Below are 27,390 nucleotides of genomic sequence, written 5' to 3'. Positions count from 1 at the left end.
CAAGTTGAGTCCCATCAATATCCTGTCATAACTACCCTTTGATCTCAATTACAGGGTGGGGAAGCAAAATGTACAATATTTTGAGGCAGGGATTGAAAGACAGTGTATGACCAATGAGTTTATTGAAAGTCATGAGAATTTATTTGCCACAAGAAAATGTACATAATAGAAAATGTTTTTATTCTATGTGTCCTCCTTCTTTCTCAATAACTGCCTTCACACGCTTCCTGAAACTTGTGCAAGTGTTCCTCAAATATTGGGGTGACAACTTCTCCCATTCTTCTTTAATAGTATCTTCCAGACTTTCTCGTAATAGTTTTGCTCATAGTCATTCTCTTCTTTCCATTATAAACAGTCTTTATGGACACTCCAACTATTCTTGAAATCTCCTTTGGTGTGACGAGTGCATTCAGCAAATCACACACTCTTTGACGTTTGCTTTCCTGATTACTCATATGGGCAAAAGTTTCTGAAAAGGTATGGATAATAGTGTTAGGTATGATTATCACATCAATATATGTTTGGTTTCGAAACAATTGACGTAGTGTCTGCTGAGAAAAAACAACTAAATGTTCATTGTAAATTTTGCTTCCCCACCCTGTATACCAAATCCATATGAAGACAATAGAATATCATAATTGTTGATCTGAAAAGTTAAATCTACAGAATGTGAAAGAAAAAAATCTTTCACAAGCAGCTATTTCATGTCGAGACCTATTTTTGGTTATGTAGGGGAAAAAAATAAATCTTTTTTTTTTAGATAAGTGACAAAATAATCTCAAATTCCAATGAAGCCATGCTTAAGCAGAAGGTTAAATGCTTTCTTTCCGACATTTCCATTGGTTTAGCTCATTTGATTAATGAGTAATTTAAAAAAAAAAAAACATGTTTTTTGAGAAAAGTGAAATTCCCTACATAACTGGCACCATCTGATATTAAAATGCTTAAAAAAGTAATTCACACCAATTTTTCAGACAAAATGATTTTTTATAATGATAAAAGGGTATATAAAAGGTCATAAAACTATACTGAAAACAGAAATATATGATTGAGATTTCAAATTATAGCAGTGATAAGTTATGTTATTATTCATTCTTAGAGAACTTTCCGAGGGACTGAATTTAGTTTGTATAAAAAGTTCTGTCATTTTCTTGAAAATCCTTTTTTGGCAAAAATTTTAATGGATTTAGAAACTTCGGATGTTATACTATTGAATTGCAAAAAGTTTGAAATCATTATCTCAATTCTAATCTTTTGGTTCAAAGTCAACAGGTGCATGACTTGACCCTCAGGTTAAATGACATCGTAGAATAGCTGTCCACTGTAGTGACCACTAAGCACGAAAGGGTTAAAATGGAACGTTTGAAAGTGCAGGAGGTGCTCTGTGAAATTTAGTTTGTTATCTTAAAAATAATCAGTGCACAAAAAAGAAGGCACGCAATCACCGAATCAAAAATGGAGAAGTGTCATAATGTTTTGTTTTTCCCAGTAGAACCAGTCCCCTCCTCAGGACTCCATGTTTGTGGTCATGTGGTGACCTCTAATGGTTGAGTGAATGAAGTGCAAGTCAGTCAAAAATAAGAAGTCAATTCAAATGGAAACACCAAGGACGGCGCTCGTGTCCCGTTTCAAACTGAGCCTTAGTGTTGTTTTCATTTTTGGGAATGTCATTGTGTAAGTTTCGTAGTTTAGCCCAAACCGTGATCTTTTCCTAAACCTAACCCTATTGTTTTAACTGGCTAAATTGAACTACGTTAGATCGTAAACCCTTTAAACCCTAACGTGCCTATGGTGCTCGTTCCGTTTGTGTCATTTGTTTGAAATATTCTTAAAAACTTTCCAGTCGAGCTGATAGAATAGACCTGGTTCTTTTCATAAACATTTGAGCTGGAATGGGGGGGGGCAAACACAGAGCACTGAGACCGCTGTAAAAATAGACGGTTTGGGCCTTTTTTTTTGTTTTTCTTTTTAATACCGTTTTCATTGTGTTTTTGGGGGGTTTTTTTGGTTTGTTTGTTTTTCCTGTTGTTTCCAGTGTTGTGGTGACTTCCCTGTATTTTTTTTTTTTGCTGTGGTTTTACTGAGTTTTGTCCATGGAACTGTTGTATGGAGTTAAACAGGTGTCAAAAAGAGCCAAAACTAAAACTACTGGGACCAAATGCAGATAGTTGTTGCTTATTTTATTGTCTTTTTTTTCTCCATTCATTTTTCATGTTATTATTATGTTGTAAATATTTTATTAATATTTGTTCATTTTGTTGCTTATTTTGTTTATTTTTCTAAATTTTGTTTTTATTTTATTATTTTTTTTCTTCAGTTTTGTTGAGTTTATGGCTTATTTTGTTCATGTTACTTATTTTGTTTGATTTTTTATAAATTAATATAATTTATAATAAACCATTTAATCATTTTATTAATAACTTTGGCTGTCTTTGTTCATTTTGTTGCTTTTTTTTTTTTTTTTTCCATTTTTTTGACCATGTAACTGGTTTATGGAGTTCAAACAGGTGTCAAAAAGCAGTTGGACTGATTAAAAAAAAAAAAAAAAAGAGGCCAAAACTAAAACTACTGGGCCCAAATTCAAATAGCTGTTGCTTATTTTATTCTTTTTTTTTTTTAAATTTATTTGTTTTTTTTTAACTTCATTTTTCACACATTTTTTCATGTTATTTATTATTCTGTAAATATTGTATTCATTTTTGTTCATTTAGTTGCTTGTTTGGTTTATTTTTCTACATTTAGTTTTTTTTTTAATTTTAATTAATTTTACTTCAATTTTGTTTAGTTTGTGGCTTATTTTGTTTGTTACTTATTATTCTGTTCATTTATTATACATTTTTTGTTCATTTTATTAATCACTTTGGCTGTTTTTGTTCATTTTGTTGCTTATTTTATTCTTTTTTTTTTTTTTTTTTTTTTCACTGTGTAACTGCTTTATGAAGTTCAACCAGGTGTCAAAAAGCAGCTGGACTGATTTAGAAAAAAAGAGCCAAAACTAAAACTACTGGGACCAAATGCAGATAGTTGTTGCTTATTTTATTGTCTTTTTTTCCATTCATTTTTCATGTTATTATTATGTTGTAAATATTTTATTAATATTTGTTCATTTTGTTGCTTATTTTGTTTATTTTTCTAAATTTTGTTTTTATTTTATTATTTTTTTTCTTCAGTTTTGTTGAGTTTATGGCTTATTTTGTTCATATTACTTATTTTGTTTGTTTTTTTATAAATTAATATAATTTATAATAAACCATTTAATCATTTTATTAATAACTTTGGCTGTCTTTGTTCATTTTGTTGCTTTTTTTTTTTCCATTTTTTTGACCATGTAACTGGTTTATGGAGTTCAAACAGGTGTCAAAAAGCAGTTGGACTGATTAAAAAAAAAAAAAAGAGCCCAAAACTAAAACTACTGGGCCCAAATTCAAATAGCTATTGCTTATTTTATTCTTTTTTTTTTTTTTTTTTTTTATTTGTTTTTTTTTAACTTCATTTTTCACACATTTTTTCATGTTATTTATTATTCTGTAAATATTGTATTCATTTTTGTTCATTTAGTTGCTTGTTTGGTTTATTTTTCTACATTTAGTTTTTTATTTTTATTTTAATTAATTTTACTTCAATTTTGTTTAGTTTGTGGCTTATTTTGTTTGTTACTTATTATTCTGTTCATTTATTATACATTTTTTGTTCATTTTATTAATCACTTTGGCTGTTTTTGTTCATTTTGTTGCTTATTTTATTCTTTTTTTTTTTTTTTTTTTTTTTGACTGTGTAACTGCTTTATGAAGTTCAACCAGGTGTCAAAAAGCAGCTGGACTGATTTAGAAAAAAAGAGCCAAAACTAAAACTACTGGGACCAAATGCAGATAGTTGTTGCTTATTTTATTGTCTTTTTTTCCATTCATTTTTCATGTTATTATTATGTTGTAAATATTTTATTAATATTTGTTCATTTGTTGCTTATTTTGTTTATTTTTCTAAATTTTGTTTTTATTTTATTATTTTTTTTCTTCAGTTTTGTTGAGTTTATGGCTTATTTTGTTCATGTTACTTATTTTGTTTGTTTTTTTATAAATTAATATAATTTATAATAACCCATTTAATCATTTTATTAATAACTTTGTCTGTCTTTGTTCATTTTGTTGCTTTTTTTTTTTTTTTTTTTTTTTCCATTTTTTTGACCATGTAACTGGTTTATGGAGTTCAAACAGGTGTCAAAAAGCAGTTGGACTGATTAAAAAAAAAAAAAAAAAAAAAAAGAGCCCAAAACTAAAACTACTGGGCCCAAATTCAAATAGCTATTGCTTATTTTATTCTTTTTTTTTTATTATTATTTATTTGTTTTTTTTAACTTCATTTTTCACACATTTTTTCATGTTATTTATTATTCTGTAAATATTGTATTCATTTTTGTTCATTTTGTTGCTTATTTTGTTTATTTTTCTACATTTTGTTTTTATTTTATTATTTTTTCTTCAGTTTTGTTGAGTTTATGGCTTATTTTGTTCACATTACTTATTTTGTTGGTTTATTATAAATTAATATAATTTATAATAAACCATTTAATCATTTTATTAATCACTTTGGCTGTCTGTGTTCATTTTGTTGCTTATTTTATTCTTTTCTTCTTTTTTTTTTTGACTGTGTAACTGCTTTATGGAGTTCAACCAGGTGTCAAAAAGCAGTTGGACTGATTTAGAAAAAAAGAGCCAAAACTAAAACTACTGGGACCAAATTCAAATAGCTGTTGCTTATTTTATTTTATTTTATTTTATTTTATTTTATTTTTTTTGTACTTAATTTTTCACACATTTTTTTCATGTTATTTATTATTCTGTAAACATTGTATTAATTTTTGTTCATTTAGTTGCTTATTTGGTTTATTTTTCTACATTTAGTTTTTTATTTTAATTAGTTTTTCTTCAATTTTGTTTAGTTTGTGGCTTATGTTCTTTGTTACTTATTATTCTGTTGGTTTATTCTAATTTTTTTTTTCATTTTATTAATCACTTTGGCTTTTTTTTTCATTTTTTTGCTTATTTTATTCTTCTTTTTTTTTGACCGTGTAACTGCTTTATGGAGTTCAACCAGGTGTCAAAAAGCAGCTGGACTGATTTAGAAAACAAAAAAAGAGCTACTACTGAGACCAAATTCAGATAGTTGTTGCTTTTTTTTTTTTTTTTTGTCATCTAAAATGGCTGTGGAGGTCCTCATCATTCCACACTGTTGTAAGACACGTTTTAACACTTTACTTGAATATCTTGAAGACACGATCAATCATGTGGGTTAAGTATTCAATGTCAGAATTAATTCAAAAGGTGTTTCCAGTTCCTTTATTTGTATTCGCTCTTCTGTGAAAATATTACAAAACCATCTCAAGCATGCGTGGGTTTGAAATTTGCTCTTTATCAGTGTAAAATTTCAAAAATATTAATTAAACATGTTTACGGAAACACATCTACTCAATGGTATTTGTGCATATTTTGCATGTGAAGGGTCGGTTTCACTTAATAATAGACACAGAAACATAGACTAGACACACAGAACATTGAGTGTTGAATGAAACAGCTGTTTGTTACTGTTAAGTATAAATACAGGCACCGTTTTCACTTGAGCATTTTAACCCTTTCATGCATAGTGGTCACTAGAGTGGACAGTTATTCTACAGCTGTTCTCTTGTGTATTCATGGATTTTGTTGTTTTAGTTCCATATCATCTAACACTCCGGGCGCTCATACACTGACATTCATACCATTACTGTAACTTTGCTGTTTTTGATAAACCTGATCTGTAGTAACATGGCTGAGTGTAAAGTAATTGCTTGTTATTTTTATTTGACTGTAATTAACAACAAAAGCTTTTTTTCATATTATCTCCATGAAGTGATTAATGACTAGTATTAGAGTATGTTAAAATGTGAGAAAACAACAAATTAGTAGCATTAAAAATGGTTTTCTTTCATACTTTTCACACAGTATATTTGTAAATACATGTTTCTTTGCATCAAAAATTAAATGCATGGTGTCTAGCTGAGTGGACATTTTTGCAACTCCATGAAAAATAGGTTCATAAAAAAAATTAAAAAAAATAAAAAAAATTGAATTGCATTGTTTTTTTAATGCCTAAAGAGGAATACAAACACTCAGGAAAAAAAATCTTGATTAAGGATCTCATAATTCATGCATGAAAGGGTTAACTTGCACATGTAGCTTTTTGATGGCACGGCACTTTAAACAAACATATTTGCACATAGAAAATAATGGCACATGATTGGTTTTAAAAGTGGTTTATTGATGATTTTATTATCTTTCCTTTTCAGTTTTTACATCCGGTGGCACTAGCATTTTAACTGATGACTGCATGGCCCTGGAGACAAAAAGAGACCGAAATTACATCCCAAACAGCTGTGGTGCAATATGAATGTGCAATATTTAGGTTTAACTTTGTTTCGTGTCTGTGTGTTAGTGGATTTTAAAGTGTTTAGTGAATGGTGTTTTAGTGTTTGTACTTACTTGTCCTTGTGTCCATAGTGATGGGCTGCTGACACGTGAAGCTCCGGGGCATGCGCCGTAGCTCATAAAGCAGATGTATCGAAGCACAGTGCAGAGGCGTGGTTTAGTTGAGTGACTTGTGACGTTCGACACCCTTTTTTTTTTTTTTTGACCCACCACCACCCCCCCTCTTTGGGGGACAACTTTATTATTAATTACAGCTTATACTTAACAAGTGACCAGTAACAATTTCAAGTTTATACTCCTATTGACCTACATTCCTTGCTAGTATATATGTACATAGAGGGAGGGGTTCATATAAACAAAAGTGCACAGGGACGAGACTTAACAAAGTGGCAGATTGACACACGACAGTGGGACAGAACGAACATAAGACAAGACATTGAGACAAACCAGACATAAGACAAATCAGTAGGATAGGACAGACATAAGACAAGATAAATGGACAGACAAATTAAGTGGTCACTCTTATTGATGCTACTGTCGATCAGATGTATTGCGTTGTTGTAAGTGTGGTGTGTGTGTATATTTATGTTAACGATGAGTGGGGGTGAGGTGTGGAAGTTAAATGCTGAGATAGAAAGTGGGTGTTGGGGGGGTTAAAGGGGCAAGGGGGTATGTGTTCTGTTCTGATGATATATGCAGTTTTTGGCTATGTTTGTTTTAAGAAAGTTATGAATGGGTTCCAGTTGTTCTCAAAGGCTGACATTCGACACACTTGAGTGACGTATGAAGCAGCTGAGTGCTTCGAATCCCCCATTTACCAATGAACCGTAAAACGCACTTTGCCCAAATCCATAATATAATCTGTATTTGCACCAACTCCATGTGAAATGACATCAGTCTCTATTTGTGGAGCTCATCTCATGAATGTAGCAGCAACATTTAAATGTCCCATACCTCAACAAGTGAAGATCTTTTTAAGGTTACATACTGATATTCCACATTAGGATCATGGTTTTCAATAATTACTGTCATTATTACTGGTAATATTATTATTGTGTCCACTACAAACATAGTCATCCAGTGTAGTCAAACAGGAATGTGCACGGACAATCAAATCCAAAACAATCCATGAACACTGGGATGTGTTGTGCATTTAATAGGTCTGCTGCAGAATGGAAAGAAGTTTGACTCTTCGACACATCTCGGTTGCACTTCATTGTAATGACCACTAGATGTCCTCCTCAAGCACTGTGTAATTGGAGCTTCGAGCGATGAACCAGGTTTCGTAAAAAGTGTCGAAGCTCCAACAAAGCCTTGTTCAGCCATCATCATGTGTCCAAGTCCATCAGTGGAAAGAGTCCCCGCAGGAACGACAGCCCTTAAGAAGGTTCCGGCCTGGAGAAGGCAGGGAAATGTGTGTGTGTGTGTGGGGGGGGGGGCAGGAGGTGTATTTTATTGGTTTATGGGTTTTTATTTATCTTTGGTGTTTGGGTTTGGAGTTTTATGTACATAACTTGGGTTTTATATAGGTAATGGTTGTGGGTTTTGAAGGTTTTCAATTAGTTTTAACAATTTATGTACTTTTGTAACTCCCCTGTTGAGTTGTAGTGGTTTTATCCAGTTGGCTGAACACTATAAAAGGCGCCTGTTTCCATCAGTTGTGGTTTTGCTGCTGGAGAAGACACTGCTGCTCCGACCTCCATCTGCACTTGCACTTTTTAGCATTCGCACTTTTTAGTAGTGATGGGTAGATGAGGCGTCGTGAAACGTTTCAACACATTGCCAAACTGTATTGATACTGTGTCGATACTGTGTCACTGAATACTGACACCTGCTGGATCTTCAAAATCCCTACAGGCAACCTCGCTGGCAGACTCAACTGACACTGATTTGATGACCTAGTAAATACAATAATATAATTTAAGTCATTGTGTTTTATGTTGTATTATTTCATATCTTCATTTAAATTTAAAATATCTTTGATATTTTTAGATACAGTCAATAAATAATGTGAACATATCATAACGTGAAAATGTAAGTGAACATGTTGTGAATGAGGATGCTTGTGGACTGGGATTTTTTTTTTTTTCAAATTTTTATTTAAAAAGAAAAGTTTTTCCAACCTTTTGAGCTTGATGGATAAAAATGAAGTAAAGAATAAATGAATAGGAATTAATTATCAATAAAGCAACTGTGAGTCAGTTGCAGAATGGCTGTATACCTGAGTTTCTCCTGGTGGATCTGGGACTTCATTCTCATGCCTGGCCCTAGAATGGCTCAGCATTGAAGAGGTGCTTTTGTTTAAATAGGAAAGTTCTGTCAAACAAATGCGACATTTAACCTGCAGAAAATAATATGAATAGTAAACTAAGAGTCACTTTGAAATGAATTTGAATTCAGATAGATCAAGTGGAAACCCCAAGAGGAACAGGATGAAACAACAAGGAAATTAAAACAAATCCCTTATTTTCTGATATGAGATCCAAATGGTCCCACACGGTGGAAACCTTTCTTTTGGCTTGAGGCTGCTCCAGAATTCTTGATGAATTTGACAATGAACCGCAAAAGATCAGAGATTCTTTTGGCAGATGCATCCCGCTGACAGATGCGCTTCCTTATAAACACAGTTTGGCGCCTCAGTGTCAGTTCCGAACACTTCCTGTATCGGTCACGTGACTTTCTTAAAGCGATACGCGCACCGACACGGGGTTTTGCCCTATGAGCTCGACGCATGCGCTGACGCATCAGTGTTGCCGGACCCATCACTACTTTTTAGCGTGTGCACTTTGTTTGGAAATAGTGATTGTTGAAAATATTTTAAAAATTGTGGACCACGCCATCTCCTGCCTCTGCCTCTTCTCCTCCCTCATTTCACTTACCTCCAACCACTAAACGGCCAGCCTACCTCACAATAACAGATGTAGATCAGAATTTCATTTGTTTTTGTATTATTGTGCTGGCATCTCTGACTTTTGTGTTGGTTCATTTTTTGCCCTTCAAACTGGAACTGAACTGAAAATTGTTTTGTGCTTCAGACACTTTGTTAGTCCTTCTTAATCTGGATAATCCATCGAACATATTTTCTGTTGTCCTGGTGCCAGCATGACACAATTTCCAAGCGATATCTAAAAAGCAGATATGTCAAAACTGAAAACAATAAAACTGCACCATTAAATACAAACAAAATTTAACAAAAAAAAAGCCCTTACACACCCAGGTAACTAAGGGTGGGTCAGGGTCCGGGGCTTTATCACCCTTGGGAATCCAAGGTCTGGAGGTCTGACGTGACTGAGAATGTTGCAATCCTGACTTAGATGTGATTTCTATTGTCCACCAATAGGGGGCGCTGTGTGTCAGATTCAATGTTATTACCTCAGCCAGGAGGTGTTGTGATCACTTTGCTTTGTGTGCTTGCTTGTTTGTTTGTTAGTAAGAAAACTCAAAAAGTTATGGAGGGATTTTCATGAAATTATCAGGAAATGTTGATACTGGCACAAGGAAGAAATGATGAAATTTTGGTGGCTTGCCCCCTCCCCCCTAGACCCGATCACCACCAAAATGTAACCATTTCTTCCTTGTGCCAGTATCAACATTTCCTGCAAATTTTATGAAAATCCCTCCATAACTTTTTGAGTTATCTTGCTAACAAACAAACAAACATGCACAGGAGGCAGATCTGTCTTGGCAGGGGTCTGCGCTCTAAGCTAAATTCCGTTCATGCTACAGTATATTAAGTTAAGTAATTTCATAACTATTTTGGTCAGAAATAGGATTTTAAGTGTGAATAACTTAAAAAGAAAATTGTTAAATCAATGATAAATTAAATTGGCTGCAATTGAGAAAATTAGTCAGTGTAACCTAAAATGCTGGGTTGGATATTGGGGTTGATTTTACAACAGATTTAAAGTACAAATAACTTGTCTTTTAGTGTTTTCTACTTAATAGTTTAAGTTCAATACTTTTAGCATTAAAGTTGAACCTACTTAAACCAATTGATTAGTCAATCATTACTCAAATCATTTAAGTGCAATCACTTGCCTCAAATTTTTTGAGTAAACTCTACTTATCCGGGCTTACAGTGTACTTACCCTGTCCTTGTGTCCATAGTGATTCATGAAATTTTCTGGAAATGTTGATACTGGCACAAGGAAGAAATGATGAAATTTTGGTGGCTTGCCCCCTCCCCCCTAGGCCTGATCACCACCAAAATGTAATCATTTCTTCCTTGTGCCAGTATCAACATTTCCTGCAAATTTTATGAAAATCCCTCCCTAACTTTTTGAGTTATCTTGCTAACAAACGAACAAACACGCACAGGAGGCAGGTCTGTCTTGGCAGGGGTCTGCGCTCTCCGAGTGCTTTTCTTGTCATGACATTTTGACAGGGACGGGTGTATTTTTTTGTTTGTCTGTTAGCAAGATAACACAAAAAGTTATGGACGGATTTGGATGAAATTTTCAGGAAATATTGATACTGGCACAAGGAACAAATGATAAAATTTTGGTGGGGATGGGGGGGGGGGGGGGGGGGGGGGGGGGCTGATCTGCCTTGGTGGAGGTCTGCACTCTCTGAGTGCTTTTCTAGTTATTGTTTTATTGTCCTACTGTGCTGCCTCTTGGCTGGGTTGTCAATGTAAATGACAAATGACAAATGAAAATAAAGGTGGAAAAAACATTGTCATTAGAACGCTGTGAAATGAGAAAATAACACAAATTATTCCAAAAGACAGGAGCACATGATAGCCATAGTCGGCCTTTATAGTCGTATGGCTGTGGAATCTGAGGTAAAGCCCCCGTCTTGAACCTGCACCGATGCCGTCCTGTATTAAATAAACTTCCTCAGTGGCTCGGGTCGCTTAGCGCTCCAGTGGCTCCCCTTCAGTGTCATGTGGGATTTGAGGGGTTTGCATGCCTTCATACTGGGTCTGAATCTTCTCTGATGCAGAACAAAGCCTTTCTGCACATCGTTCTTCCTTTGCTGATCCATCATTACAACAGTAGCTGACTTCTGCTATGGTTTGCTGCACGTCATTTCAATCAACATCAGTGTCAGTGGGAAGAATCATCACACCTGATTGTGAAGGTGTGTGTGTGTGTGTGTGTGTGTGTGTGTGTGTGCGTGCGTGTGTGTGTGTGTGTGTTGATGAGGGTGTGTATGCAAATGTATCTGTGTGATCACTGAATGCCTGTGCTTTACTCAGAGCTTTGGCACCAGAGGGAAATAAAAAGACCCAGAGAATAATGACAGATTTATAATTACAGAATCTAGCGTTCAGCGCTACTCAGCAACAACTGTCTGGGGAGGCCATCTGACGGTAATTTCTGCTGATCAGGCCCACCACACACACACTTTGGGGTCACAATACACTAACACTCAGACACACATAGGCTATATACACTGTAAAAAAAAAAAAAAAAACGTTAAAAAAAACAGTAATATTCAGACAGCAGGGGTGCCGAAAAAAATTCTGTTAAACAATGGAAAATAACCATCTCATAAAAATACGGTAATTTTCCATAATTAAAATAAATTTTTTGCCCTAACTTTACATAAGATTTGTTATATTTTTGGACTTTTTAATAAAGAATATTTACATGTATTAAAACAATCAAATTACCTATAAATATATACATAAATGTATAAAAATAATTTTCAATGAGACTCAGTTGTACAATCCACTGATAAAAACTGTATTTGGACAGTTTATCAGTGCTTATACATGTTATACATTCACGTAAATACATTTATTCAACATTTTTGTTACACACAAGATATTTGTCAATTAACAAACAAGTCTTGTTAAACTTACAGAACAAATATTTCTTTTACTGTTAATTGTCAGTAATTTTATTTCTTTTTTTTTTTTTTTACAGTATTAAACTTTAAATTAACAGTTTAATCTCATAAATAGAAAAAAATATATTTATGAAATTATGATGCATTTGCAAATGTATTTTAACTGTATTTTTCTGTGAAAAAATAAAAAAAAAATCTCTTAAAAAAATTTAATTTTATGGTTATTCACAGTTACAGTTGTTTTGTATTATTTTACATTTGATGTGTAAAATCACAGTCTATTTTTGTCATTTCATTGATATTTTCCTGTATCTTAAAAATACAGGAAAAATCTGTAAAATGAACAGTGAAAATTCTGTTAAATTACAGATTTTTTTTTTTTTTACAGTGTATGCACATGCACACAATATGTATTCTTGTGTGTTTGGTGTGACATAAGGTTGTCCAGTTAATTTTCTAGACATAAAAGCATCACGTTCCTGATTCACTGCGAAATTACTGCGTAACAGTCACAAAAATATATCAGGAATGTCTGCTTTATGGGAGGAGGTCAGAGATATGAGGCAGAGAAGAGAACAGAACATATATTTAATGGAATTATTAACTGACATGAGATATTATTAAACATAGTTGCAAGTAGTAATTAGTCAACCTAGTCGTTTGGCAGGGAAGTGTCACTATGGCAACGTGATCTGATCATGTCAGAAGCGGGGCTGGAAAAAACTGATAGAAAATTTCAGAGATGTTTGGTCTGGAGAGGATGGGTTCCATGTTTGGATTAGAAGACTCAAAAGGACATTTTTAAGGTAAACCTGAAGAAGGGATGAATGATACATGTACAGGTTTGATGTGAAACTGTGCAGTGGTTTAGAGAGAGAGAGAGAGAGAGAGAGGGAGAGAGAGAGAGAGAGAGACAGAGACATATGTGACAGACAAAGCTCCAGGTCAGTGACACTTGTAGAAATAATGATAATAATTCAATGTGGCCTTTGAAACAATATGATTTTCACACTAAAAGAAGTCTGACAGATGATTAATAACCCACACCTCCTACTATTTAATGAACACCTCAACGAATTTTGATGCAAATGCTTGATGTATTTACAGTTTTACCATATTTAGTGAGCTAGCGTTTAGCATTAGCCTACCCATCATCCCTGGGGCATCACAAGCTCCATGTGTTTGTCCAAATATGTTGACATGTGGCTCTAAGTAAACTGAGATGGAAATGGTTCAAATGCAGATTCAGCAGGTGACTTCAGCATCTTCCACTTCTTATATACAGACCATTAGACACAAAAACTATTCAACAATTATTGGGGAAAAATCCATTGTACTTATTCCTTAATTATTCCCACAAATAATTAAGCACCAAGAGCATATGACATTGGTGTTAGTAATATATATACAGGGTGGGGAAGCAAAATTTACAATGAACATTTAGTTGTTTTTTCTCAGCAGGCACTACGTCGATTGTTTTGAAACCAAACATATATTGATGTCATAATCATACCTAACACTATTATCCATACCTTTTCAGAAACTTTTGCCCATATGAGTAATCAGGAAAGCAAACGTCAAAGAGTGTGTGATTTGCTGAATGCACTTGTCACACCAAAGGAGATTTCAAAAACAGTTGGAGTGTCCATAAAGACTGTTTATAATGGAAAGAAGAGAATGACTATGAGCAAAACTATTACGAGAAAGTCTGGAAGATACTATTAAAGAAGAATGGGAGAAGTTGTCACCCCAATATTTGAGGAACACTTGCGCAAGTTTCAGGAAGCGTGTGAAGGCAGTTATTGAGAAAGAAGGAGGACACATAGAATAAAAACATTTTCTATTATGTACATTTTCTTGTGGCAAATAAATTCTCATGACTTTCAATAAACTAATTGGTCATACACTGTCTTTCAATCCCTGCCTCAAAATATTGTAAATTTTGCTTCCCCACCCTGTATATATATATATATATATATATATATATATATATATATATATATATATATATATATATATATATATATATACACACATATATATATATACATATATATATATATATATATATATATATATATATATATATATGTATATATGTGTGTGTGTGTGCGTGTGTGTGTGTGTATATGCCACCTAGATTTCTTTAGGTTGTTTCTGCAGTAAAAATGTCCTGTTTGTCAATTCGTTTGCGCATTTTTTCATGAAGAACTTAATATCTGGCAGTTAATTACCTTCACCAGGAGGTATTGTGATCACTTTGCTTTGTGTGTTTGTTTGTAAGCAAGATAACTCAAAAAGTTATAAATGGATTTTCATGAAATTTTCAGGAAATGTTGATACTGGCACAAGAAAGAAATGATTACATTTTGGTGGTGATTGGTGGGGGGGAGATCTGTCTTGGTGGAGGTCTGCGCTCTCTGAGTGCTTTTCTTGTTATTATTTGCAATAAATGCTTAAAACAGTGTGTTAAAAAAAAAAAAAATTGCCTTTTTTTAATCATGTTTATTATATGAAAAACATCTGTAAATGTGCATAACAATGCTTTATGAGTTTATAGAAGTAAACATATTAGTTTGATGTGCAGTAGTCTAGATTATTCTGTGTCCATGTTATCATTTCTAGTCATTTTTATCTCTTTGATAGTATCTGTTTACTTTCTGTGTCGTTGTAAACTGAGCCTCTCATTTCACTGACACTGCGTCTCTTTCTGCTCTGGCTTTTATATACTATACAAACCAGAAAAACACAGATAAAAACAGTGAGAAATGGCAGTTGAGTTTGATAGTCATATCACCGCTCAATCATTTCGACTGGGCGCTTAAAATGACTGGATGGTGTTTTTTCAGTCCTGTCCGTTGCACAGGTGACTACATTTTTTTTTGTGTGTGTGTGTCTGTGTTAGTGTATTGAATTAATTGGTTGTACTCAGGTTGTGAAGGGATTTTAAGCGATATAGTAAAAAATGCTCCAGGAAAACATCTCACACCCCACCTTTAAATCACTTCCACCATTGGATGCTGATTGAATATTGTCAATAGTAAGACCGGTCCAGGAAGGGGTTAACTAAAGGGTTAACTGGCTGTCAGTCTTCATAGGTTGCTTGAACAATGTCAGTTATGTTAAAGCAGGTCCGTCTACTCTGACACACCGCAGAAGAGTTTAGAACTTGCCAGCTAAGTGTTTTTTTTTGTTGTTGTTTTTTTTAATAGTTTGACGGACATTGTAAAGTCAGTGTAAAGGCAAAGAGCGCACAACCAGAACCAAGTCTTCCAGCAATCTTCAGTTCCTTTTGTTCCCCCTGTGCTGTTTCAGTTTGCTCCATAATAAGCCAACCTAGAAGTTATTATTTTCTATTTAGGCTTTTCAATGCTATCTCAAATAAACTGCATTTCTGAATCTTCTGAATTGTCCTATGATTTCCTTCTGCAAGTACAAAACATTATCTAGAATTCTTTCATTATTAATTGCTTCCTGCCATTGGACGGGTACGTCAACTGTCAGTCAATCTCTCTGTGCAGCCGCTCTCCTTTTTTTTTTTGTGTGTGTGTGTAAAGTTAAATCCATTTGCTATTGTGTCAAATTGATGTGCCAGATCCCAGTTTGAACAGGATTACTATGCATGGCCCAACATCCTGTCTGAGTGCAAGCTGTACTGTTTTTCTGTCTCATTTTTTAATCCCCTGAATGAATTTGGGTCTGTGTCTGTCGCCGTCAAAAGCGTACACAAGTCTCTTCAAAATAGAAACGCTCTCATTTTCAGTCATATTTAATTTATATTGGAGATGTTGGCGCGGATGCTGAATAAAAATTGAGCGAGGTTAGTTTTTTTTTAGTTATTTTATCCACTTTATCCCGCAGGTGCGTCTGCAACATCGACTGTTCCCACATCAGCTTCAACCCGGTGTGCGCCTCCGACGGCCGTTCCTATGACAACCCCTGTCAGGTGAAGGAGGCGTCTTGTCAGAAGCAGGAACGCATCGAGGTCAAATACCTGGGCCACTGCCAAGGTCAGAACGCTTTCCTGTATGCTCACACATGCACGTGCATTCAAACACAGACAATCCAATAAAATAAAATAAAGTTGCAGCAGTGTTTGTGATGGTGAGGTGAGGCAGCGGGGGGGCAACGGCATTAAATGTAGATTAACTATACTTTGAATCTCATCTGACTGTTTTACATGTATTTACTTATTTATGAGAAACTATCTGGAGAACAGGAAACAGTTGGTGATGATGGGAGACTGTCGTTCTGAGTGTTTGGGTGTTGTATGTGGTGTCCCCCAGGGGTCAGTGTTTGGACCTAAACTGTTTCTGGTGATTATTAATGATATATGTAAAGTGTCTGAACAAATTAAATTTATATTATTTGCTGATGACACAAATATTATGGGAACCGGTGAGGATTTGCACCAACTTTTGGACTTAATCACTTTAGAGCTAAATAAAACTAAGTTATGGTTTGACAAAAATAATTTGTCAATAAATCTGTGTAAAACGAAATTCATGATTTTTGGTAAATGTAAAACAAGTAATGAGGTAAAGGTAGAAATAGAGGGTGTAGATACAGAAAGGGTGAATCAAAACAAGTTTCGTGGAGTGAAAATTGATGATAAAATTTGCTGGAAACCTCACATAAAACATGTACAAAACGGACTATCCAGAGGCATCTCAGTCCTGGCCAGAGCAAAAAAATCACCTCCGCCAAGAGGTACTGGGATCACTTTGCTTTGTGTGTTTGTTTGTTTGTTAGCAACTTTACAGGAAAACTATTCCAACCATCTTTACCAAATCTTCCCCACAGATAGGCCTAGGCCCTGGGACCAACCCATTCAATTTTGGGCCAAGTAGGCCAAAGTTCAAGGTCACAGCAAGGTCACAAAATCTACAACTTTCCTTTCTGTCATCATTGAGCAATTTTCCAAAATTCATAAGAAATTCAAAATGACTCCGATTAGCCTCCAATTTGATCCACCTGTAGCTTAGAACAGTATCTTGTATCTGGCACAAAATTGTCCACATCCACTGTGGAATGTGGACTCTGTGGACATTTACATTTAACATTGAAAATCCCATTTACCACACATTTAAAATTAGAACTCAGCAAATATTGATTGTAATTGAATATAATTTGACATACACATGACCGGTACTAAGCTTCAACTTTGTACGAAATATCATTCTGCTCCAGTTCTTTTCCGTTATGCTCTGTTGACTTTTATTTTTTATGCACCATTTTTTTTTTTAAAAAATCATAAAAAATGCAATTCGTGAAATATCATTATGAAATTTGTTTTGCACATCCATAGACATATGTTCTATGACATAAGTTCCGGTTTTTGCTGTTCAACGAAAATTACGGAAGCAGTTACACAGGGAATTTGCGGGAGGTCACAATTTGTTTTCTGTTACATTCAAATGCTAACTAATAACTTGAAAATGACACCAGTTAGCCAACATGGTTAAATTATCGACATATAGGAACTCGTATATGAGCTTTCATATGGCACCATTTTGTTGACCTCGGATGACCTAGGAGAAGTTCTTTCCACTTGCCAAATTTGGCAAAATTAGGTCATGTGACAATTTCGCCAGCAGACATTAGGGTTCAGGTGGTTCATTTCTGAAATTAACTCTAGTGTCCTGAAAAATCTTGTGACAACTTTCCATTTGAACTTTCTTCATGAACAAGAATCAGTGACCATATGGGCTTCAGAGCATGTTTTTTCTTTTAATTATAGTTTTTATTTATTTCAGTTAACAAAAATATTTTACTAATCCTAGTTTTGGTCATTTCGTTAGTTTTCATTAACGATAATAACCTTGCAGCGGAGGCCAACCCAACGTGGCATCACTCCTCATCTGTGATCCGCTGGATTCACTAAAACACATTTCATCATCACATGTTTCACCCAAGCGTATTTGAGACCAGCGCGCTAAGATAATCCTCCAAACCCCACATAGCCGTCACCACTCAGGATATTGATAATTTTGTCTGAATAATAATCCTCCCCTTTATTTAGCGTCGTATCTTTTCCTTCTTGTGCAGTATATGTAGGGATAAAGTTATTTTATTAATGTCTGTGGTAAAATCCCTAAACTGAGTCATACTGCTAAGCCATGATAGGGAAAACAAAGGGGCTTAAAATGTCTATTTTTAAACATGTTTTTTACACTTTATTTCACTTATTTTTTTAATCCTTTGCTTGGGTTGTGATCCAAAACTCTTTATGGCTGAATGTATATATATATATAAGTACATAAAAAATCTACTGTTAGCCTCATAGCATAATTGTCTAATTCATCCACAAATAGACAGAAGTATGTAGACACGCTGAATTCAGGTGTTTCTTTTCTAACAGGGGTCTGGCATACAAAACAATAATGACTAATGTCAGAATATACTTTTATATTTTGGGATGGATTGCATTGGTTAGTTTGGATTAAATTGTTATCTTTGTTTCCAAAATGACTTGGAGATGGTTTGGATTTAATGTCTCTCAACATTGATTTTTCTCCTTTTTTATCTGTGACTCTGATTTTAAAAGTTCTTCCTCTAAATTTCTGTAATATTTTTCCCACTCTGACTGTAAATAATAATTTTCTACCACAACTAACCATCTACTTTCTTCACATCTCACTCAGGCAAAAAAAAGAAAAATGTAGAAGAAAAATATTGATGTTTGTAAAGTATATGGACATAAATGTTGGGACACATCATGTCTGCGAACTGTCAAACTGTCAGCAGTCTCAGAATTTCCAAATGTAAAGGGGGTGGGGGGTGGTAAACGTGACAAATTCATGGAGCCCATAGAGCAGTGGAGGGGGTCCAGTTGATACAGGTTAGAGTTGTGAAAATTTCGTATAAGATCCGCTGTTTAATAGAAGAATAGAACCTGAGAGCTGGAGGTTGAAGGCGCTGGAGCCCCCCCCCCCCCCCAAAAAAAATTCCCCCTTCAGTTTCTTTGACTAATCGCACCCAGCACACATGAAAGTTTAAGGTTGCAAAAAGAGAGATTTTTAAATCACTTAAATTTAATGGAAATTTGATAAATTGATAAATCTTGTGAGTAAAACTTTTTGGTTCAGATAACAATGGCATCACACCTTGCTTTTCTCATGTCTACTATTACTTTGTGTAATGAAGTTCGGGTATGACCTAGCGTCACGTATATATTATATATTATGTATGTGACATCATAACATATCAGACCATCATGTCTTCTCTGAGTCATCCTGGATTTGCCCATTAAGTGTGAAAATGTGTGTTGCGTTACAAAAGTTACCATGGACTTCTGAGGAGATAAAATTACAATTCGGTCTCCAGAGGTGTCAAGTAATGAAGAACAAATACTTTATCTTACTTAAGTAGAAATTTTGGTTATCTTTATTTCACTGTAGTAATTATTTTTCAGCCGACGTTTTACTTTCTATTCCTTATATTTTAAAAATAGCCTTGTTCCTCCTGTTTCATTTCAGCTTGTTTTCATTCCTTGTCATCATTCAAATAAATAAAACTTTCCAGATAAATGGCTCCATCTGGATAGAGTGAATTTGATTGTGGTTGGATGAGAAGTATAAACATGTACCATTCTGACACCCTATTGGTATACCTCCAATCCAATCCAATCCAACTTTAATTGTAAAGCACTTTAAAACAACCACAGTGGACCAAACTGCTGTACAGAAGAATAATTAAAACCAAATTAAATGAATAAAATACAGAAATAGATTTAAAGACATAGAAACTGTACAAAAAAGAAAAAAGTGCTGTACAGAAGAGTAAATAAAACCCAAATAAAAGAATAAAATACAAGAATAGATTAAAAAGCCATACAATTAAAAACAAACAAACAAACAAATAAACAGATAGATAGATAGATAGATAGATAGATAGATAGATAGATAGATAGATAGATAGATAGATAGATAGATAGATAGATAGATAGATAGATAGATAGATAGATAGATAGATAGATAGATAGATAGATAGATAGATAGATAAGAACAATAAACCACTACCAAATAAAAACAATAGAAGAAAGATAGTACCTTCAAACATCTCTCATGGTTTCAAAAGCCAAGGAGAAAAGATGGTTTTGAAGAAGGGATTTAAAAACAGACAGAGGAGGCCTGTCTGATATGCAGAGGCAGATCATTCCATAGTTGTAAATGTAAATATTTTCATGTGTTTACACTAAAGCAAAGTATAATTTCACAAAAAATGTGAATAACATGAACAAATATGAACAACCTGACATGTCATAAGAGAAGTAAGTACAATTTTAACAATATTCCGCCTGTTTCTTAATGTTTTTGTGTATTTGTAGATCCACTGTGATCCTAAAGTTATAATGTACGTGTGTAAATGATAAACTGAGGCAGAATATTGTTAAAATAACACTTATTTTTTCAGTTTGTTCATGTTATTCACAGTCTGAAAGGATAGTCTGTAGATGTAAACCTTTTCACAATGTAATTTTACTTTTTCACTCTTAAACATAGAGAAAAGTTTGGAGTTGATATTTTTTTTATATTATTATGTTATTATTTTACTGGTTCGGCCCATTTCGGATCAAATTTAGCTGAATGTGGAACTGAACTAAAATGAATTCGACACCTCTGATGTAACATATCTGATATGCCATCGTCTGATGACAGTACACAGCCAAGTTTATTCCAAACCAGTTAATGGAAACGTGCCTTATTCGCATTTTCATTTTTGTGACATTTCAAAAGTTCACTTCAAATTCACTTGACATTTTAAAGCGTGGCCATTGTAACCTCAGAATACACCAGACTGACATGTAGAGCTGTTAGTGAAATAATAAAACATATTCTAGCAGATATTGTAAGCAGATATTATTGTACAGTAATTGGTACAATCGATCAAATTCAAGTGGTTAAAGTCGGTAAGTTTATGAGTACGTTTGCAAAAGATTTGCGCTGCATTCATGTGGTACAAACAGGACAAATGTTGGAGATGTGAGAACAAAGATGAAGGAGTAATGGGGAGTAAAGCAATCAGAGCCAACCACCGCTGGATCACAGACACAAATCTTTATTCCACCGTGTTCAACCTTTTGGGTCTGACGGTCTGATTGATTCGATCACACTCCCACACATTCTGTTTCAATCCAAATGTTGAAAGCAGCGAAACAAACGCCGTGTATTAAGATTGTCATAACACAGAGGGATTTAAACTTGTGGAAAATAAACCGTCTGTTACCCAGGATTCATTGTGACACCTTGACATTTCCACTGCTAGGTTCTAATATTTCCGTGTGTTTCACTTGTCACATTATTAGGAAACAGTCTACGAATGCACGTCACAACAGATACAGTTTTTCCACTTTTATCACTGACACACCAACACCTGCTTTTAACCAGATGCACCAGTCAAACTGCCACTGGAGCAAGAAAAATACAAAAAAAAAAAAAGATAAAGGAATAAAAATACTTTGTGTTTGGCATCCTTTCAAGACTTGCTCGCTTCTAACCTCATCAAAATAAATGCTTTATTTATCTCCCTTTATCAAGTCCCTCGTGTTCTTCGAGTAAACAAACAGAAATACAAAGCTGAAAAAGACCCTGGACATTTTGTGGCACAATTCTTGCATCAGAAACCTATGAAATACTCACAAATACTTTACAGAAAACCTCACTGGAAAGAAAGAAAAAAATCAATTGTAATAAAATGGTAATGATTGGAGGCATATTTCATGTGGCCATTGTGAAAAGAAAAAATCGATACAACATCAATAATGTGTGAACAATACATGATTCTCACTGATATCTCTGTCTATATCTGCCTTTGTTCAGTGGAATCCTTTAGGGACGAGGGTTTCTGAGTTGTTGGCATTAAAACAATAACTGGGCAGAGGCAAACACCGCAGGAGCACATGATGCTCTTTAAGCCTTTAACCCCTGAGCCCTGACTGCAGGTAAAGGTTATTATATATTAACCCTTTAACCCAGGGGGTGTCAAACTCATTTTAGTTCAGTTCCACATTCAGCCCAATTTGATCTCCAGTGGGCCGAACCAGTAAAATAATAACAGTGGAAAAAGTAAAATTATATTATGATCAGGTTTACATCTATAAACTTTCCTTAAAAATCTGAATAACATGAACAACTTGAATTGTCTTAAGAAAAACAAGTGCAATTGTAACAATATTCTGCCTCGGTTTATCAGTTTATCATTTACACGTGCGTTACAATCGCACAAAACATTTAGTAACAGGCAGAATATTGGTAAAATTGCATTTACCTTTCTTAAGACATTTCCGTTTGTTCATTTTTGCTCAGGTTATTCATGTTTTTTGTAAAAGTATAGTTTGGCAATGTAAACATTTTCATGTAATTTTACTTTTTTTACACCTAAAAAACAAAGAGAATTTTGGGTTGTCATGATTTATAGGTGATAATGATCATATTTTACTGGTTCTGACCCACTTGAAATCTAATTGGACTGTATGTGTCTGTATGTGGAACCTGAATTAAAATGATTTTGACACCATTGATTGTTAATATCATAAGTGTAATTTTTGCATTTCACAAATTTATCCCGTGGGCCGGACTGGACCCTTTGGAGGGCTGGATTTGGCCCCCAGGCCGCATGTTTGACACCTGTGGCATGAGAACATGAGGCTCTTTAACCCTTTAACCCCTGATTCCAGGTAAAGGTTCACATATTAACCCTTTAACCTAGGGGTGTCAAACATGCGGTCCAGGGGCCAAATGCGGCCCACCGAAGGTTCCAGTGCGGCTCGTGGGATGAATTTGCAAAGTGCAAAAATTCCACAGTCAAGGCTGTGGAAGTCATTTTAGTTTAGGTTCCACGTACAGACCAATATGATCTAAAGTTTAATAATAGCATAAAAACTTACAAAAAAGAATGATTAATAGTGATAAAGATGATAAAGTGATCAATAAAATGAACAAAAATGAATTATAAACCAAGAAAATAATAAGTAACATGAACAAAATTAGCCACAAACTGAACAAAATTGAAGAAAAAATAATAAAATTTTTAAAAAAATGTAGAAAATAAACAAAATAAGCAACTAAATGAACAAAAACAGTCAAAGTGATTAATAAAATGAACAAAAATGAATAATAAACCAAGAAAATAATAAGTTACATGAACAAATAAGCCACAAACTGAACAAAATTGAAGAAAAAATAATAAATTAAAAAACTAAATGTAGAAAAATAAACAAAATAAGCAACTAAATGAACAATAACAGCCAAAGTGATTAATAAAATGAACAAAAATGAATAATAAAATAAGTAAATAATTAGTAACATGAACAAAATTAGCCACAAACCGAACAAAATTGAAGAACAAATAATAAAATAAAAACAAAATGTAGAAAAATAAACAAAATAAGAAATAAAATGAACAAAACAGCCAAAGTGAATAATTAAATGAACAAAAATGAATAATAAACCAAGAAAATAATAAGTTACCATGAAATAAATTAGCCACAAACTGAACAAAATTGAATAATAAACCAAGATATTAATAAGTAACATGAACAAAATTAGCCACAAACTGAACAAAATTGAAGAAAAAATAATAAAATAAAAAACTAAATGTAGAAAAATGAACAAAATAAGCAACAAAACGAACAAAAAGTGATTAATAAAATGAACAAAAATGAATAATAAACCAAGAAAATAGTCGGATGTCCCAAGTTACTTTTCACTTTCGGTTTCATGCCAGTTACTGTGCTTATGGAACGCACCCCCACGTACCTCCCACCCTCACACCTCAAACCCCATTCCACAGGTGACCGGGGGGGCGGGGGGCTGAACTGAGCATACTCCAATGTCTACGGTAAAAAACAAGGTGTATTCTATCAGCATATTTTTACATTTTTCCTATTGAGCAAACGGTTGAATTTTTATGAATATTTAAAATAAACTGTACATTCAGAACGATCACCACAGACACGTCAGAGGTTAAAGGGTCAAAAGTCTGGGTTCATGTGGAATGTTTGGAGCTTCACATCAACATCAACACCAACAGTCTTCTGTTTTTTTTTGTTTTTTTTTGTTTTTTTTTAGATATGATCATCACTGCTAACAAAGGTGGAGATGGACACTTTGCACGGACTGACCTCACAGGTAAGTCCACGTCGAACAGCGCCAGACAGTACGTGTCATTAAGAAAAAAAAAAAAAAACCCTCCACTTCGGTCCACTTGAGATGCCCATTTACTGTCTGAAACACAAAGTACCCAGCAATAATGTCAGTATATAACCATGTTGTGGTGCATTTGTGAGTGTGAATGAGCATTTCAAGTGTCTGGAAGTAGAGGTTTTCACCCAGTATGTGTTGCAGAAATTACATTTATATTCAACTAAACTGAAAAGCCACTTACATTTGGTCATAAACATAAGGCCATATCCAATGTAGTCTGGGCTGATATTTGTTCAAGAGGGAATATCATCTCTAGTGGAGAGATCTATAAACTTTTCTGCCTTTTTTTTCAATAGACAGGAGGAGGCTGTGGTGGATTGTAGATTTATAAAGTCCTTTGCAGTGGCAGTGGATATTTCCCTGCCTCCGTTTTCTAGAATAACATCAAACACAAGAGGTCGTTTTCACAAAGGTTTTCATCCACACGAACCCACATAAATAGTAAGTAAGTAAGTAAAGTTTTATTTATATAGCACTTTTTAAAACATGTTACAAAGTGCTTCACGTAAAGAAGAGATCGATCAAATCAAATCAAATTTTAAGCCAATTTACAGAAACCCAACAGAATCCTCCAGGAGCAAACACTTGTGACAGGTGACAGTGGAAGGAAGAACTTCCCTTTAACAGCAGAAACCTGGAGCAGACCCAGACTCCTGAAGGATGGCTGTCTGCCTTGACCAGTTGGGGTTAAAGCGAGAAAGTAAAGGCGGAGAAAAGAGAGAGCGATAGAGATAGAGGTGGAGAGGGGGAGAGGAGGGAGGTAGGGGGAGACGCATGCAGAGATAACTGAATTAGAACCTCTATAGAACGGTATAATAAACGCTATCGTTACTATATGGATAAGTGAGTAATGACGATGATGGTGGAGAGAAGCAGGACCACAGCAGCAGGTCCAGAGATGATCTTAGGAAAACCTGTGATGATCCTGGGAAAACCTGTGAGGCGATAAAGCACAGAGACTCCAGGGAAGAAGTCAAGTCAGTAGCATGTATCCACTGGGGCGTAAACAGAAGAGATTTAGTGAAATGCTGGTTTATAAAAGTGAGTTTTTAAGAGTTGCTTGAAGGTGTCTATAGAATCTGATGATCTGATGTAATGGGGAAGACTATTCCAGAGGGTTGGGGCCAGAATTGCAAAAGCACGGTCACCTTTTGTTGAGAAGTTGGAGCGGAGGATGGATAGGAGGTTAATGTTTGATGAACGGAGCGGTCGTGAGGGTGAGTAGGGAACTAAACATGTCGTAGGGTGCCATCGTGGGGTTAGGGTTAGGATAAAATAAACAAATGTCACACATATGCTGTTGAGGACCATAAAACTCCATGTCCCCTTTTACACACAAGCACAAAAACAGACTTTTTAAAAAGATCCACTTAGGCTGGAGTTGAAGTGACCTAAAGTGGAGTTTTCATGTGGACGCAAAAACACGTGATAATAACAATTTTTCCATCTATCCGGATATGTGTATACACGACAGAGACCAGCCAACACCAGATGTTTAGATCTTACTTAGTTTCAAGAAAAAAAAAACAAAACTCTGATATAAACATGACTTTTGAGACACATTTATACGACTATATATGTATATATGTATGTATATTTATTTAATTATTTATTTATTTTTTCTTTCCAACCTTTGTTTATTTGGAGTTTTGTAGAAATTGGGCAATACAAACACTATATCATATGTGACACATCAATTGAAAATAAATTGTTGCACAATTTCCTTTTTTTTTTTACATGCAAACAAACCCAAGAACAAGTACACCAACCTTCTCCATTAACAAAAAAAAAAAAAAGCCAAAAATAAATAAATAAATAAACCAAACCAAACTAAACTAAACTAAACTAAACTAAACTAAACTAGAAAAGCACTTGGAGAGCGCAGACCTCCACCAAGGCAGATCTGTCCCCCCCAATCACCACCGAAATTTAATCATTTGTTCCTTGTACCAGTATCAACATTTCCTGAAAATTTCATGAAAATCTGTCCATAACTGTTTGAGTTATCTTGCTAACTAACCAACAAACAAACAAACAAACAAACAAACAAATAAACCCTGGCAAAAACATAACCTAACAAAACAAAACAAAACAAAAAAAAAGGGGTTGAAAGGTTCACATTTAGAATATCGATGCATTACGTGTTACACAAGGTACATTACCGAACAGAAAAAAACAAAGAAGAGGACTAGGTGGAAAATTACCATAAAGGTCAATATGGAACAAAGGGGAAATTTGTTTTCCTGACTAATGGAAACAAAGGATTCCAGATTTCCAGATACGACTGTACTGATATGATCCTACTTATTTAATACTGCGTGGAAAAATTCTGTGTGATGGTTTCTTTAAGGTTGTCAAGGTTGGTTAAGTGTAGACACAAAGCTAAGTTGTTCCCATGTATATATTATTCTACCATATCTGTGTCCAATCACCTCATTATTTATGTTTGTCACTATTACCTGACCAACGACATTTATTTATTTACATGCATTTATTCATAGAGTCACAAGTGGTCATTAAATGACTGCAACTGGAGAAAAAGAAAGAAAAAAAACAAAGCCGGGTCATTTTGATCCCCTTCAAAAATCAATCACTGATTTTCTTGATGAGGTCAGACTGAACACGTCTGTCTCTGATCACACATTCACATTCACAATCAGCTTTGTTTTAACTTACTACGTTGAAACTACCGCCTCATCAATAGTAATCTGGTATTTTACACAACAAATACTTTTCTTTACATTTGGGTGTTTTTTCTCACACATAAACCGCACAGAGTGGAGATTTTTAAAACTCCAGTTTGTAGTTCTTTTTTATTAATTTTTTTTATATATATACAGGGTGGGGAAGCAAAATTTACAATGAACATTTAGTTGTTTTTTTCTCAGCAGGCACTACATCAACTGTTTCGAAACCAAACATATATT

At 34.3% G+C, this 27,390-nt stretch overlaps 1 protein-coding gene across 4 annotated transcripts in view; it reads left to right on the top strand.

Moving 5' to 3' along the window:
* The window catches only part of tmeff2a (transmembrane protein with EGF-like and two follistatin-like domains 2a), a 362,422-nt gene that overhangs the window by 305,746 nt on the left and 29,286 nt on the right, over positions 1-27,390 (top strand). For 3 of the 4 annotated variants that reach the window (XM_030125350.1, XM_030125351.1, XM_030125349.1), the window contains 2 exons: positions 16,119-16,267; positions 24,329-24,388. In XM_030125350.1, the coding sequence (XP_029981210.1) occupies positions 16,119-16,267; positions 24,329-24,388 (209 nt within the window). The remainder of the gene's footprint in view (positions 1-16,118; positions 16,268-24,328; positions 24,389-27,390) is intronic. The other variant, XM_030125352.1, reaches the window with a different exon arrangement.

Source organism: Sphaeramia orbicularis, chromosome 21 (genome assembly GCF_902148855.1).
Source record: "Sphaeramia orbicularis chromosome 21, fSphaOr1.1, whole genome shotgun sequence".
Taxonomy (NCBI): domain Eukaryota; kingdom Metazoa; phylum Chordata; class Actinopteri; order Kurtiformes; family Apogonidae; genus Sphaeramia; species Sphaeramia orbicularis.
This window is presented reverse-complemented; position numbering and strand designations above follow the sequence as displayed.